Source organism: Nanorana parkeri, unplaced genomic scaffold (genome assembly GCF_000935625.1).
Source record: "Nanorana parkeri isolate BGI_ZX_2015 unplaced genomic scaffold, ASM93562v1 scaffold1168, whole genome shotgun sequence".
Taxonomy (NCBI): domain Eukaryota; kingdom Metazoa; phylum Chordata; class Amphibia; order Anura; family Dicroglossidae; genus Nanorana; species Nanorana parkeri.
Genome location: NW_017307436.1, coordinates 517533 through 533513, shown reverse-complemented (window position 1 = coordinate 533513; position 15981 = coordinate 517533). Strand labels below are relative to the sequence as shown.

Here is a 15981-nt window from a genome sequence, read left to right as displayed (position 1 = left end):
ACCGCATTCTCCAGGTGAGGTCGAACCAATGATGTGTAAAGTGGCATAATTATAGACTTGTCCCTGCAAAACATTCCCTTCTTGATACAGGGCAGGATTCTACTAGCTTTGCTTACAGCAACCTGGCACTGTAAGCTATTATTCAGTCTATGGTCTACAATGACCCCCAAATATTTCTCAATTTCTGACTTCCCTAGTGGCATACCCATAATTGTATAACCCATTTGCTTATTTTTAATCCCATAGTGCATAACTTTGCATTTATCGTCATTAAACCTCAACTGCCATATAGTTGCCCACTCCCCTATTTTATTTAGGTCCTCCTGCAATGTTATACTATCTTGGTTCGTTTCTATTACCCTCCCAATTTTGGTATCGTCAGCAAACACTGAAATATTGCTGTTTACACCCTCCCCGGTGTCGTTAATAAACAGCACAGAACCCTGAGGCACACCGCTCATGACACTAGCCCAGTCTGAAAGGGCGCCATTTATTGATACTCTCTGTACCCGTTAATTTAGCCAGTACTCTATCCATGTACACACCCTTCCATCTATGCCCATAGACCTCAGCTTGTATAGTAAGCGTTTATGAGGTACCGTATCAAAAGCCTTTGAGAAAAAAGTTAATAGGTTAGTCTGACAAGAACAGTCTTTCCTAAACCCATGTTGATTATCACTAACTATGCCATTATCCTGAACAAATTCTACCAAATAGTCCTTAATCATTCCCTCTAACAGTTTACAAACTACCGATGTAAAACTAACTGGTCTGTAGTTCCCAGGTTGGCATCTTGCCCCCTTTTTGAATATTGGAACTACCGTAGCCCTCTGCCAGTCACTTGGAACTCTACTAGTCATTAAAGAGTCCTTAACAATGAGGAATAATGGTCTTGGTATAACCTCGCTTAGTTCCTTAAGTATCTTGGGGTGCAAGTTATCTGGTCCCAATGCTTTATTTGCATTAAGCAGATTAAGTATTTGTTGTATCCCAGTTTCCGTCAACCACTGGGGTATATTTTGTGTTGAACTATGTGTTTTATCATGTACATCAAACCTGTCTTTTCGAGTGTATACTGAGGTGAAAAAAGTGTTCAGCACCTCGGCCCTCTCCTTGTCATTTGTGACTAACTTCTCATTTTCGTCCTTTATTGGGCCTATCTGTTCCTTTCTCCCCTTTTACTGTTTATGTATGGGTAGAATTTTTTTTTTTTTTACTAACTGTGGCAATATGCTTTTCGCACTCTATTTTAGCTGCCCGAATTACTAGTTTACATCTTTTATTCCATTCTTTGTAGTTATGGAACGCCAATGCCGTCCCCTCCATCTTATATTTTCTAAATGCCACTCACTTTTCCTAGATGTGTTGCTTTACATTTTTATTTAGCCATACAGGCTTAGTTTGTGATCTTTTACTTTTATTACCCAACGGTATACACTTGGCAATGGCAATGTGTAATGTGTTCTTAAAACATTCCCACTTTTGGTCCGAGTTCAGTTTGTGAAATTATTTTTCCCTTTTGATGTCACCCACAAGGTGGCGCAGTTTATCAAAGTTAGCCTTTCTGAAATTTAGGGTTCTTGTCCGACCAGCCCGCTTCCCTTTCCTGTATCCAATATTGAAAGTAATCACATTGTGATCACTATTACCCAGAGTCTCCCCAATTACAATATCCTCAATTAATTCTACATTATTAGTAATGATTAAATCTAGGATGGCATTTTTCCTAGTTGGAACCTCAACCATCTGCTCCATGAAATTGTCTCTCAGCATGTTCAGAAATTGGCTTGCCTTTGTCGAACCTGAGGTACCATTAACCCAATTTATGTCCGGATAATTGAAGTCGCCCATCACGACTACATTGCCCTGTTTCCCAGCTATTTCTATTTGGGAGTGTAGATAAGCCTCCTCCTCCTCCCCTATATTTGACGGTTTATAACAAACACCCACAATAAGTTTACGCCCAGCATCCTTCATATCTAATTCTAGCCATAAGAATTCCACGTCCTCTCCACTATTTGACGTGATATCGTCCCGTATGTGCATTTCTAGATTATTTTTAACATAAATGCATACCCACCCTTCTCCCACATCTGTCCTTCCTGAACAGGTTGTACCCCTCTATATCAGTAGCCCAATCATGTACGCTGTGTAGCCAGGTTTCCACTATTCCCACTATATCGAAGTTCTCTTCGAGCAACATAAGTTCAAGCTCTTCTAATTTATTAGCTAGACTCCTAGCGTTGGTGTACATACATCTAATGTCTGTCTCGTAATGGGATAAACCTTTACTTCTTTCTGGTTCCCCACTATTTATTTTCTTGGCCTTGCTATTGGTGGTCCATTCCTAATTATATTAATTTGGGCCATAGGGTTTACTATATTGTCTGATTTGACACTGGTGACTGGAGCGAGCCCACTATTAACCCCTTTATTATTTTCCTCTGTTTTATTTGTATCCATGTTTTCTTCTTCTCTATTTAATTTATATAATTTTATTTTTATACCCTCCATCCTATTATCTAGTTTAAAAGCTCCTCCGGTCTTTTAACCATTTTCCCCCCCAGGAATGCTGCACCTTCCCCATTAAGATGCAGCCCGTCTCGGCTGAAGAGCCGGTAACTGACTGAGAAGTCAGCCCAGTTCTCCAGGAAACCAAAGCCCTCATTCCGACACCAGCTCCGGAGCCACTTGTTAAGTTCCCTCAACTCGCGCTGTCTGTCCGGAGTGGCTCACGGTCCCGATGACCCTGTCCGTCCGCTTGATGATGGAGTCTCCAACCACCAAGATCTGCCTCTCTTGACCCTCCATCCTTTTCCCCCCCTCGCTGGAGCAATCACTCCCCCTACGGAAAGAGGAGGCGTCCTGCTCCAGCAGTGTCCCCCTGAACTATTATCATCCAACATTCTGCAACCTGGCATATTTGTTGGGGTGAATTAGTTCAGGGCTGATCTCTTTCGCACTCTTCCCTCTTCCCCTCCTTCGAACGGTAACCCAGCTACCCACCTCTGGATCCTGCTCCTCCAAACCCCCCTCCTCATCTAGACCACCCTCCAACACAGCCTGGTGCGTTAGGTCCAGACTCCTTTCCATGTTGGTTATGATCCTTAGTGTTGCCAGTTTGCTGTTTAGATCCAGAATCTGGGTTTCCAAACAAACAACTCGCTCACATCTAGCGCAGATGTATTCCCCCTCAAACGCATGTTCAAGAAAAGCATACATTACGCACGACATGCACCTGGTTGCATACCCACTCATGGAAGACATTATTCCCCCTTTTTTATTTTTTATTTTATAATTATACTTACATGTAAACTGTACCCTCTGATTAAATTCAATTACACTCCTGCCCTGGGATTAATTAATTCACAATACAACCCTGGGGATAAATTACACTACAGCCCTGGGGTTAAATTGTACTACAGCCCTGGGGTTAAATTGTACTACAGCCCTGGGTTAAATTGTACTACAGCCCTGGGGTTAAATTATACTACAGCCCTGGGGTTGAATTACACTACCGCCCTGGGGTTAAATTACACTGCCGCCCTGGGTTTAAATTACACTGCCGCCCTGGGGTAAAATTACACTACCGCCCTGGGGTTAAATTACACTACCGCCCTGGGGTTAAATTACACTACCGCCCTGGGGTTTAACTTACACTACCGCACTGGGGTTTAAATGACACTACCACCCTGGGGTTAAAATTACACTACCGCCCTGGGGTTAAAATTACACTACCGCCCTGGGGTTAAAATTACACTACCGCCCTGGGGTTAAAATTACACTACCGCCCTGGGGTTAAAATTACACTACAGCCCTGGGGTTAAATTACACTACCGCCATGGGGTTAAAATTACACTACAGCCCTGGGGTTAAATTACACTACCGCCATGGGGTTAATTACACTACCGCCCTGGGGTTAAATTACACTACCGCCCTGGGGTTAAATTACACAATCCTATTACAGGAACCCCCCTCTTTCATACGACCTGATCTTGCAGTCCCTCTGCTCCGTTCCTCCCATTCTCTCCTCCAGCAAGGTCAGGTCGCGTCCACACGATCCTCTCGCTCCCTCACTCGTTCACTCTCTCTCCAGCTGTCCTGGCCCGTGGGTCCCGGCTCAGCTCGTGCGTGCATCTCTCTCTCTCTCCGCTTCCACTTTGCTCCCTTTTTCGTTCCTCTGGTCCTCGCGTCAGTCCGTCCTCCTGTCCCTCCTCAGCACCTTCCCCCCTCCGGACTCTGGTCCTTCAGCTTCAACGGTTCAGCGGTTCACCGGTTCAGTTTTGATGATTATTTTTTAGAAAGATAGCACAGCTTCTCAGCCTATGATAGAAAGCTAAAATTCGGCACTTCAAGATTCTGCCTACCTGTGTATGATTTCGGCTTGAACCTGACTTCGCTCCTGGTCTGCCTCTTGGTACCATCAGTACCCTGAGCAACTACATCCAGCCAGCACTCTGTTGGCCTCACACCCGTTGCCTGCTCTGGGTTCAAGAGGTCCTGGTGTCATCCCAGTCCTGCCAAAATCCAACGCACTCAAGCGTCTCCTTGAGAACCGGCCAGCCACCAGTACAGACACCTGTGCCCCACTCTGTCCTCACATCCCCTGTCACCACTTCCAGAGGTGTGGGACAAGAGGTGCACGGGCAGCCCCCTTCTCAACTTGGGGTATTATGGGGTAAATCTTTTTTTGCATTTTTAGTTTCCTTATAATAATACAGGAGTTCACTTTGCAATGTACTCCTGTAAATAATGCAAAAAAAGGTGTATCCCATCATTTTCCTTTAAGTGTTTCCTTAGGGAAGGGTTGTTAGGATGTACTTTACTTTTAGGGATAGTTCATGGTTAGGGACACTTTTTTATGTTCACTTGTGATTAGTGCTGATACCGCTACACCAAAAACAACTGCACTGGGCTGCAACATTTTGTAGCTTTCTTTGTGTGAGGCAAAGACCAGAGCAATGTACATAATGAAAAAAAACTGCAGACCACCATTTGGAGCATTCTAAAACTGCAGGGATCTGATAAAAGGGCCAATTGCTACTAAAAGGTAGAATAGTTAAGAGGGCAACTTGAATAAAGGGCCTGCTTCTATGGGACTGGAGTGACCAATTTGTTTTTGCCTGTGTTGTTGTTTTTTCTGCTTTGTTTTATTTCAGTGACGTCGCCCCTTTAGGGCACCTCAGGTGATTCAGCTAGAGGGTTTTGTTGGGAAAATCTCATCCTTCTGGAACCTTCTCCAGCACAGACTTTTAAAAACAGGGCATTTTGACAAGTACTTGTACTTGTCAAAATGCCCTGTTTTTTCCGCCCTCACCCTGCAGCGCCCTCAGGCGGCCGCCTGAGGGCGCTGCAGGGTGAGGGCGGAAAAAACAGGGGATTTTGACAAGTCCTCGTACTTGTCAAAATGCCCTGTTTTTTCCGCCCTCACCCTGCAGCGCCCTCAGGCGGCCGCCTGAGGGCGCTGCAGGGTGAGGGCGGAAAAAACAGGGGATTTTGACAAGTCCTCGTACTTGTCAAAATGCCCTGTTTTTTCCGCCCTCACCCTGCAGCGCCCTCAGGCGGCCGCCTGACTTGCCTTGCGGTAGTGCCGGGCCTGCTTCTCCCTATAAAAGGCAGGAATTCTCTAGATCAACTGCAAGTTGGCTGGATCACAGCACAAGCAAGCTCCCTCGTCGTGTGCGGCTTATGTGGTTTGTCACCTCTTTTGAGGGAACAATTCTGATTTTTTCATGCGAGTTGATTGCATCGAGTTTTAATGACTGAGCAAGGGTTTATTTGAGTGCATATGTTTTTGGTGTTATTTCAGTTTAATAAAGTGTAATTTACTATAATACCAATAAAGTGCCGCGGCCATAATTTGCCAAAATATGGTATGTTGTGTTCCTATTTATGGTTAATGTTATGTTTTTATTAAGTGTCGCCTGCAGTCCCATGAGGTTTTCCATTGAGTTTTAGTGGTAAAGATGTGTGGATCTCTACGAATAACCCTATTCATTTTGTTCTATCAGTTACTGAAGCTATGAGAACTGAAAATACACATTTAGTTGATTTACATGTACATAATGCTAATCAGAGTTCTTCTTTAAAATGGGAGTCCTCCCTATATAATAATACAGGCTGGAAATTTTTATTCTGCAGGAAAATGTTTAATTAGATATGATCATCTACATCATACAGCACACAGTCTCCTGCTGACACATAGACACGGCTGTGCAGCTCTCATAGACTTCACCTTGGGTCCATGGACCTAACTTATATACTTTTTATACTTCTATCATGAATTTTGGGAGTATGTTTTATATTTTTCTTCCATTCTGATCTTATTAAATTTGTCTGCACCAGGAAAGGCGCCCCTTGTTTGTGTTTTTTCCCTAGATATGATCATCTTATATAACTTAATCCCTTAACAAGGGTGCAACCTTTACTGAGCTTATTATGTTTGCATGTTATATAACACTAATTTCTTTCAATTTCCTTCATGATATGAAGTACACCCATAATAATGATACTGCACGGAGGAATATCTATTAATTACAAGACTAATTTTATGCAGACAGTAACCAGTAAATAAGGTTAATCTAACAATTATAAACTATGTTCAAATGCTTCATCTACATAATGCTTCAGTTTATAATATATCGTTATGACAGTGAATGCTCTGAATCAATTTCCTTTACTATAGAGCTGAAGTCACTAAATGGCAGACCGCTTGCCAGTTCTGTCCAGACCGCCATTGCCTACCTGCACTGGGTAATAGCTGGTAGGACGCTAGTTTGTGTCCTCCCGTTACCCTAAGGAGAACTATGGGGAAAAACACTGACCCCATAGTTCTCCTTTAACCGCTCTTACTGTAAAGAACCCTCTTCGCCCATTGTGCTGGAATTTTTTCTCCACCAACTTTAGGTGGCGGCCTCTAGTCATACACTCTGCGGCCGGTGTTTCCCCTGCCAGCCAAAACCCAGCGCATGCCTCCGCTCGGCTTCAGTCATTGGTTGCTAGAACTGCTGGCTTTCTAGCAACCAATGACATCAGGCAGGCAGTGCCAGCACCTCAACTACAAGTGACCACTTGTATTAGGCTGCAATTGTTCCAACCCCCTTGAAGCCCCTCTGCCATGGTTTTTAGGTCCCCTTGGGGACCGAGGACCACAGCACACTGTTTCAGGGTGGAGAGCGGGAGCAGACCAGGGAACGTCTGTTCCTCAATCTGCTCTGTGATCACTGAAGCATGAAGCACTGCTCTTAGCACTTCATGCTTCAGCTGTCAGAAGGTGGCTGAAGTGCTGGGTAAATAGAAGGTGAAACACATTAATGTGCTTCATCATCTTTGTTGGAGGTAGAGGGGAGACATCAAGAGTCTATTAGACTCCTGATGTCTCCATAAAGAGAACTTGTCACCTCTAAATGCTGTCACATAGGGGCTTGTTAAAAAAAAAAGGCGAGAAAAAAGTAAAACATATCAAATATAAAAGGTGAGGAAAAGTAAAAAAATAAAATAAAAAAATAAAGGTGATACATACAAAATAAAATAAGTAAAAATAAAACAAATTTAAAGCTAACCCTGCCACCCCTGACATCTGATTCGAGTGAACATGTGCACATAAGGCTAACAAAAAAAATAACATGCCATTGGTATTCCTGAGTGTGGATCGGGGTTAACAAAGCGGTAACCCCGAGCCACACTCGGGAATACAGGGGGCATACAGCTCTTACCTTGTCCGCGATCCCCGATGTGTCTTCGGCGGCTGCCGACTTCCGGGTTCCGTCCCTTGTGAGCGGCCACGTCGCAGGGGGGTGGAGCCGTCGGGAAGTTTAAAAGTGTAACTAAAAAAAAAAAAATTCTAAAATAGAGAAAATAAAGGAAAAAAAACAAACAAACAAAAAAATCATACCGCCAGTGAAACGCGCGTTTCACTGAACGAAAAAACACGAAAAAAATGAGCATAAAAAAATACGCTCAGGTGTGAACCCAGCCTAAAGCTGCCCATACACCTTAAGGTCTCCACACACCTTGCGATAATGGTACGATAATCGCGGGAAATCCCGCGAATCGTACGATTATCGTAAGGTGTGTGGAAGCCGTGCATTTACTAGTGGGGACATTATCAGCTACGTACACAAGCACCAGAGGGATTCCCCACCCATATGATGCTTCGTCATGGTTTTAGGAGTACCGGCCCATCTGACAACACAAGCAACATGTTGCAAGTGAACTATACTTACAAACTAACCATCTATTTTTTTCCGCGCAAAACTCTTACTTATGAAGTACCCAGCTATCTTGTATGTCTTTGTCACTGGTTTCCCAAGGTTTTGTTACTTGTACCTGTTTAATGTCAGATTATTGAGGAATTTGGATACACTATGGGTGTGCCATGAAAAAAATCACACAAGAGAGGGCACAAACCCTGGAACATGCTCTATTGGCTGATATTAATATGATCAGTGTTTATAGTATATACATTTTCTAGAAGAGAAAATACTTGTTCATAATATAGTCAGTCAATGGGAGATTGCCAATTAAATACAAGCGATATCCCTCTAAGGGTGCCCACACACCTTACGATAATCGTACGATAACCGCGGGAAATCCCACGATCGTACGATTATCGTAAGGTGTGTGGAAGCCGTGCGACCTCTACTACTGTAAGGTCGCACGACTTTTAAGTTACGAACATGTTTGAAAACCCGCCGAGCATCGTACGATGTTCGGTGGGTGTGCAGCATGTTCGTAAGATAAAAGCCGCACACTGCCCGTTCGACATTGCGGTCATCGGAAGCCCGCCCCTCAGGGGGGCGCGGCTTGCGATCATCGCAAGTACGATCACCCTGTCCAAGATAGGCAGATCGTACGTTTTTTTAAGTACCTTACAGCCATCGCAATTCCATCTGACCACAGAAAATCTGCAGATAATTGTAAGGTGTATGGGCACCTTGACACAAACAACAGAACATTTGAAATAAAAGAATGTATCTCTTGCCATACCACACATGTGACATACATGTTGGAATGTCCGTATGGATACCAATACATAGGGAGAATTACTTGTGAATTAGGAATTAGAATCTGCGAGCATATCAGGAATATTAAAAAGGGCAAAGAGCACCATAGTGTCCCAAAACATTTTTAATTAAAGCATGGATTTTTCTAATGGATATCACGACACCCAAAGGTCTAAATATTGAAATTGACCTTGTTTTCTATCAGATGACTAATGTCGAAATCCACAAAGAGTTAACCACCCCTCCCCTACCAAGGTCTTAATAGATTTTGAGATAGGACTTTCATCATGAGTTTTATATGAGGATATTAGGTTGATTGGAATAGGTCACCCCCTCGATGTATATACAGTGAGGGGAATGTATCAAGACTGGAGCAGACAAACTCTGGAGCAGATTTGCACTGCAACAATACCAAGCTTCTCTGTCTCATTTTCAAATCTCACCTGAGCAAACTGAAGAGAGATGCTGATTGGTTGCCGTGAACAACTGCTCCAGATTCTGTCTGTTCCCGTTTTGATAAATTCCCCCCACTATGTTTATAAATATTAGATGGTTCAGAAGGTTAGTAACAGTTTTTAAGGTAAAGATACTAACCAAATGAAATGGATTATACAGAGCCCATTGACCCTATGGAGCTCATTTTATCTACTATATCTCTGGGTAAAAGAGAGCCGACAGCCCCACACACTGTGCGAATTTCGGCAAGTAGATTAAAAACCGTCCGAAATTTGCCCAGTGTATGGGCACCTTAAGTCTCTTCTACCTGTTCTATGCTGGAATGAAGTAACTCCCATGCACAGGAGTTACATCTTGCCAGCCAATTAAAGAACCTGGAAGAAGACCAAGAGAAGATGGCAGTTTGAGTGACGGAGGGGAGAGCAGACAGTAATGTAGAAGGGCATTGTCTGCAGGTAAGTCAGCCATAATGTGCTAATATTCTGTGCATACTAGCACATTATGGCAATCACCTCCAGAGCTCTATTCTTTTAAAAAACACTTTACTTCTAAGGTTTTGGAAGAAAACTATTGGGCCTTGGTCTCACTAAGGGACAGAACCTCTGCTCTATTCCTTCTGCACATTAGAGCATGATGCAGCATCTCACTGTGCGTTACTTAGGAGGGGGTCCCTGTCAGGTAGAGTGTAGGGGGCCCCAAGATTTCTAGGCTCCATTCACATATAGTGTATGCATTTCCCATACGGTTTTCTGCGCGGAAGACTGCACGGTACACAAACACTAATGATTTTACAACTGCCCAGATTCTGTTCGTTTGCGGCTATTACTATAGCCGCGAATGTGTGGAATCCACCAGAAAATTGCGCTTGTAGTATTTTGCGGAATGTGCGGTTTGTCATTGAAGTGCATTGTTTTTTATGTTTAGACAACCACTCCTTTATGAATGGAGCCTAATGGTGGCCCTGTCTGCAAGTGTTACTTGACTTCGGCAGAGAAAAAAACAGGCCTCCTGCCCTGCCAGATAGGGCTGTGCTGTGTACTTCTAATAGGAAGGTGAAAAATAAAAATCCTGCAGCAGATTAAACCATCATATATGTATTGTATTGTATCTCTGTAATTAGCTGTTTGCCTGGAGTTCAGCTTTAGAGCAAATTCATTGGAAGTAGAAGAGACTGAGAATTGCAAGATTCGTTCTTTACGTCAGAAAGATCGTTTTATTGATGGCCTGAAACCTGCACTGACAGCATTAGAATGCGACATGTTTGATAAAAACAATTATAATGCTAACACAGCCATTCATTTCCCACATGCCGTTGCACGTCATCCTTCAAGGACTTGGAGTTCAACATCAGCCACAACTTACAAAAGACCAGCAACAGCAGAAGAAATGTACACAACACACAGCACTGAACACTGATCATACGACTTTCACTGACAGCTACAGACCGAGAGCGCTGACTCCTCCCCGGGGAGGCTGGTCACATGTCAGTGACGTCACTTGAGGTCCTTGAGCCAGGCTGCGTGGGACTTCCCGTCTGTTCCTTGGCCTCTCCCCTGGGACATCTTTTGTATTTATTACAAGGCGGCAGGTTGGGGTTCGTGATGTGTGGTGGGTGTGTGCAGGAGGAGTACCCGGACCGGGTGAGCTGTGTGACATATCAAGATTCTTGTTGGGAGTGGGCTCCAGGCCTCATCCGCCCAGTTGTGGCACATTCAATATCAGGAGAGGGGCCCCACAGGTGGTTTCCTTTTAGTATATGGGTCGGGAAGGGCTCTGATTAGTTTTTTTTCCTGCCGTGTCCTTACTCGGCAGAGTTGCATTTACTTCCTGTCCGAGGTGGTTCCACTCACCATAACAAGAACTGCGGAACATGGCAACCATTTCACAGTTTGCAAAACTCAAAACAAAAAAAGTTTTCTTAGAGTTATGTTTAGGCTATGTTCACCCCATCTCCAGGACGATTAGCTGCTGGATCGCATACTGTGAAGGCTCCATGTGTTTTGGGGCCGGAGGGGGCATAGTGATGCATTCAAGTCAATGGCAACGCAGCTGCAATCACCTGCGCCAGAACGCGTGTCACATCAATGCCATGCTCTGGTCCAGTGTGATGGCAAAAATTAGTACAAGCACTGTTTTTTGTGAACACATTGGACTGGAATGCCGGCATTCCTGTGCCAAGCGTTCTGGTGCAGGCAATCGCGCTGTGGTGCCAATGACTTGAATGCACCACCACACCCCCTCCCGCCCCATAATGCAAGGAGCTAAATAATATGCAATCCAGTGCGTTCTAGCAGCTATGGCACACTCACAAGCCAGCATGTAAAACAACTTGTCTCACCACTAAGGTTAATAACAGAGGTTTGGATACACGTCTTCTGCAGAAAATGTGACAAGGCACCTCTTATAGTTCGGTCCTAACTCTAAACTATGAGAGTCTCCATCTTGGAGCACATGGGGGCAGAAGATTTCAAATTGGGTGCAGGTTTGTCAGGAGGAAGCCCAACCTCCTTAAAGGCACAGGAACACACAAGGGATCCCGCACATCCCAATGGCAGCTGAGAACCCCCATGCATCACTGCACCAAATCGGTCAAGCAAACAAATAACAAACCCACTCAACAATTTGTCTACAGCTATATAGTGAGTTAGGACCGCACTATAAGAGGTGCCTTGGCGCGGCTGTGCGGCTTTCACATTTTCTGCAGAAGACGTGTATCCAAACCTCTGTTATTAACCTTAGTGGTGAGACAAGTTGTTTTACATGCTGGCTTGCGAGTGTGCCATGATTCCTTTCTACTGTTTTACTGTTCAAAGCCCATTTCGTGTGCACCTTACTGTATAGCTGGTGACAAATTGTTGAGTGCGTTTGTCATTTGTTTTGCTTGAGAGAAAAACGTGGGTCGCACAAAAAGGTGCGGCAGTCTGTTTGCCACGCGGTAATGACTCCATTTTAATCAATGGGGCTATGCGGTAATCGAAGCCCGGGAATGGTCAGATGCAAACCAGGCCTTAAACGCAAAGCCTATCTCTGTTGAAAACCAAAAGCTCTCCTTGCAGTGCTTAAAGGGTTATTAAACCCTCACTTTTTGCATATATCTATTGCTAGCAAGAAGTTCAGTGCTCGAGACGCTGACTCGAGTATAAGCCGAGGGGGGCATTTTTCAGCACAAAAAATGGGCTGAAAAACTCGGCTTATACTCGAGTATATACGGTAATAGGTTTTTCACTGAAGGGTGAAGAGTTAGGAGAAGTGAAAAATGTAGAACAACATAGCTGAACTGCAAAGTGAACTGAATTAGAGAATTTTTCCAAATTAGCTACTTTGTCCTGGATTGTTCAATTCTTCTGCCTTCTCCAAATTCTTCACCGCTTAGTGAATAACCCTGTAAAAACTTGCTAAAACAACTTTAAAAGTGACTGTGTCAATACCCTAAAAAAAAAAACCTCAACTGTGCATCCTGAAAAAAAAGTTCAACACTTATCTGTCTAGGAGGCAACAAGATGGTTATCCGTACTGAGCCCCTATGTGACTACTGTGTCTTTTTACTGTGGGGCTACTCTTGTACTGCAAGGGTTAACAGCTTGTTATTATCTAGGGGAGCTGTGTAAAGGGCTTTTACTTCCCTGATCTCCGCTCTCCTAGAGATTGGCGCTCACCCCTCTCCCCTATGCCTCGACTTGTGGACTGGGTGAATGTTGTAGGTCTTTGGACCCTTCATTAGATGTGATGATGTCAGCAGCCTTTAACACAACGAGAGTATGGGGGAATAGAGGCTGCAGGCGCTGGTCTTGCAGGCAGCGGCAGTGCTGATCAGGTAACTAAAAGTCCTTTACACAGGTTCCCTAGACATTTACAAACAGTGAACCCTCCTTGCAGTGGAGGGATAGCCCCGCTTCCAGTCTTTTTTTTTTTTCTCTTGGAGATGGGCTTTAACCTCTTGCTGTCCGCCCGTTTTAAAAAAACGGACGGACGGCGGACTCACATTTGCGGGTTTTTGTGCTAGCGCGCGGGCAGAAGAAACCCGCCCGTTCCTTACAGCCGTTACCGGCTGTTTGACATACATACGATCGGCGGCTCTATAGCCTACAGATCGTATGTATGTGGGAATGGGAAGGGGGTTTAACACCGCGGACTTCAAGTGGTTAAAGCTCACCACACACATCATACAATCACACACTGTACAATCATCTTTAGATTTACTAAATCTAATATGAGGTGCTATCTAATCTATCCAATCTGTGTACAGTCAGTCAGGCTTTTGTACTACATATTTATCTAACAGAGATTGTACCGTGTGTAGTGAGTATTAGTGGCAGGAGAAACAATAGTACACACCAGGAGGGGGGTGTGTTCTTTGGTGGTTGAAACATGTTGTCTGCCACACTCGGTGTCCGATGACAGCGGTGCCTCTAGCTGCCAGACACATTTGTATTCAGCCTATTCTTTTACAGGGTTCCTGCCTGAGTTCTTTTAGGATGACTGGATTTCTTTAAGGATCATATCAAATTGCATATGCAGTCACCTCCTCTTGGTAATAATATTAATTTTACAGCATACGGTATATCTCTCATTTTGTATTTTTTAGGGCAACACTTGTTTGGAGACGGGATCATTTTTGCTCAACTACGTGAGCTGCGCTAAGTGCAATATGAGAGACTTTGTGCTCATCGCCAATAAAACAACTGATGAGGAGGATGGAGAAGAGATTATCACATTCGATCGTGAGTTCCTTTCCTTCCTATATATACTCTAGAACAGGGCTCAATCACACGGTCGCAGACCGCGTACCTGACTTGCGGGAGAAGCTTCACTGTCTGAATATGTGTCGGATGCAGACCGCAGAGCAGCTCATGTCAGCTCTGGCTTCCTATGGCTGGAGCTCTGACAGTTCTGAGCTCTGGCCGAAAGAAAGAATGTATGTGAGCAGGATCGATGCCTGATTATTTGGGGGTGATAGTGAGGTCTACTGCAGCCCTCTCTAATCACTCCGAGATAAACCAGGGATCGATCCTGCTGTCACATTACAACCATCGCACGACTTTTGTTATGCGATGGCTGTAAGGTCATTTAAAATCTCGTACGCTGAGGGGAGGGCTTCCGGCCCGTGCGGCATTCGTCTTCTGACCACGCCACCTACCCAACAAAAATTTCCGGCAGGTTTTCCAGCGTGCTTGGAAGACGAAAGTCGTAAGACCTTACAGTCGAAAAAATTGGCAGAAATGTCCCCTAGTGCAGCCTGAGGTGAGGGTAAACAAATTTCGGTTGCGGTACTTGGTGTGCGGCTCCTAAAAATGCGGACCGGGGTGTCCGACGTTTTACTGATTAAGAAGACAAGAAATACAGAAGCGCACTACCAAGTGGTGACTAAGCAAGAAAAAATAAGGGAATAATGGAATAAGACTTAACAGGGAGTGGGTACTAGCGCGTTGTCAGCGGCGAAGATACCGCTCCATAAACCCCTGTTTTCTATTTGTTGCAATTGATATAAATTTAAGGGGGAGAGGTTGCATCAGGAGAACGTTGTGATAGCGATTCACAAATATGTTCTTAATGGTGTAAATATATAAAATGCAGGAGCCAGCTAACATGGCAATATAGGCTTAAACTCCAGCCTTGCCTTCCATCTTGCACATTTGTACATACACCTTTGCTGTACAGAAATTGCTTACTCTGATTTCACTGCACACTGAGCTTCACAGTGTAAATTAGAAGCTGCAGCAAGTGAGGTAGAGCCTTCCTAATTTCCTGGCTGCAGGACTTCCGACATCCTCTAGTACTTTCCTCCCCAGTCTGACTGGCCCACCCCTTTCATTTATTAGATTTCAGTTCTTTTATCATGAAGCTCAGCATCACAGCATGCTGTTTTCAGCTCCCTGCTGGCTCCTCCCACTAGAGCTGCAGCTAACGATTATTTTCAAAATCGATTAGTTAGTCGATTATTAGGTTCGGTTAATCGGATAAACCATAAAATAGAGTTCAAAAAAAGGCTCCAGTGATGGGACTACTAGTTTGTATTGAGGTTGTAGTCCATCACAGGAGCAAGCTTGGAGCGGTGGAAGTAAAAAAGAAAAAAGATAGTGTGGTGTGCAATATAGTGAAATGGAAAGTGTAAAATTATACAGCAATGAATGCAGAATACCACCAGCTATAGAGGAATACAACAAATCCCAGCAATAGTACATAATAGCTGGCGGCATTCTGCATTGCGCTGTATAATGTACTATTGCTGGGTTTTGTAGTCCTCTATAGCTGGTGGTATTCAGCATTGCACCACTGTATAAATGTATTATTGTTGGGATTTTTTGTACTCTTCTATAGCTGGTGGTATTCCGCATTGCGCTGTATAATGTATTATTGCTGGGATTTGTATTCCCCTATACAACGCAATGCAGAATACCACCAGCTATATAGGAGTACAACAAATCCCAGCAATACATTATACATACAGTGTATAATGTATTGCTGGGATTTGTATTCACATGTATAATATACAGCACAATGTACCATCAGCTATAGAGGA

The 15981-nt window shown here is 44.1% G+C and overlaps 1 protein-coding gene across 1 annotated transcript in view; it reads left to right on the top strand.

The window, feature by feature from the left end:
* The first annotated feature begins 11013 nt into the window (after nt 1-11013).
* CHURC1 (churchill domain containing 1) overlaps nt 11014-15981 on the top strand; it is a 16566-nt gene continuing 11598 nt past the window's right edge. The window contains exons 1-2 of the mRNA XM_018568294.1: nt 11014-11101; nt 14047-14182. Of these exons, the coding sequence (XP_018423796.1) occupies nt 11063-11101; nt 14047-14182 (175 nt within the window). The 5' untranslated portion in view covers nt 11014-11062. The remainder of the gene's footprint in view (nt 11102-14046; nt 14183-15981) is intronic.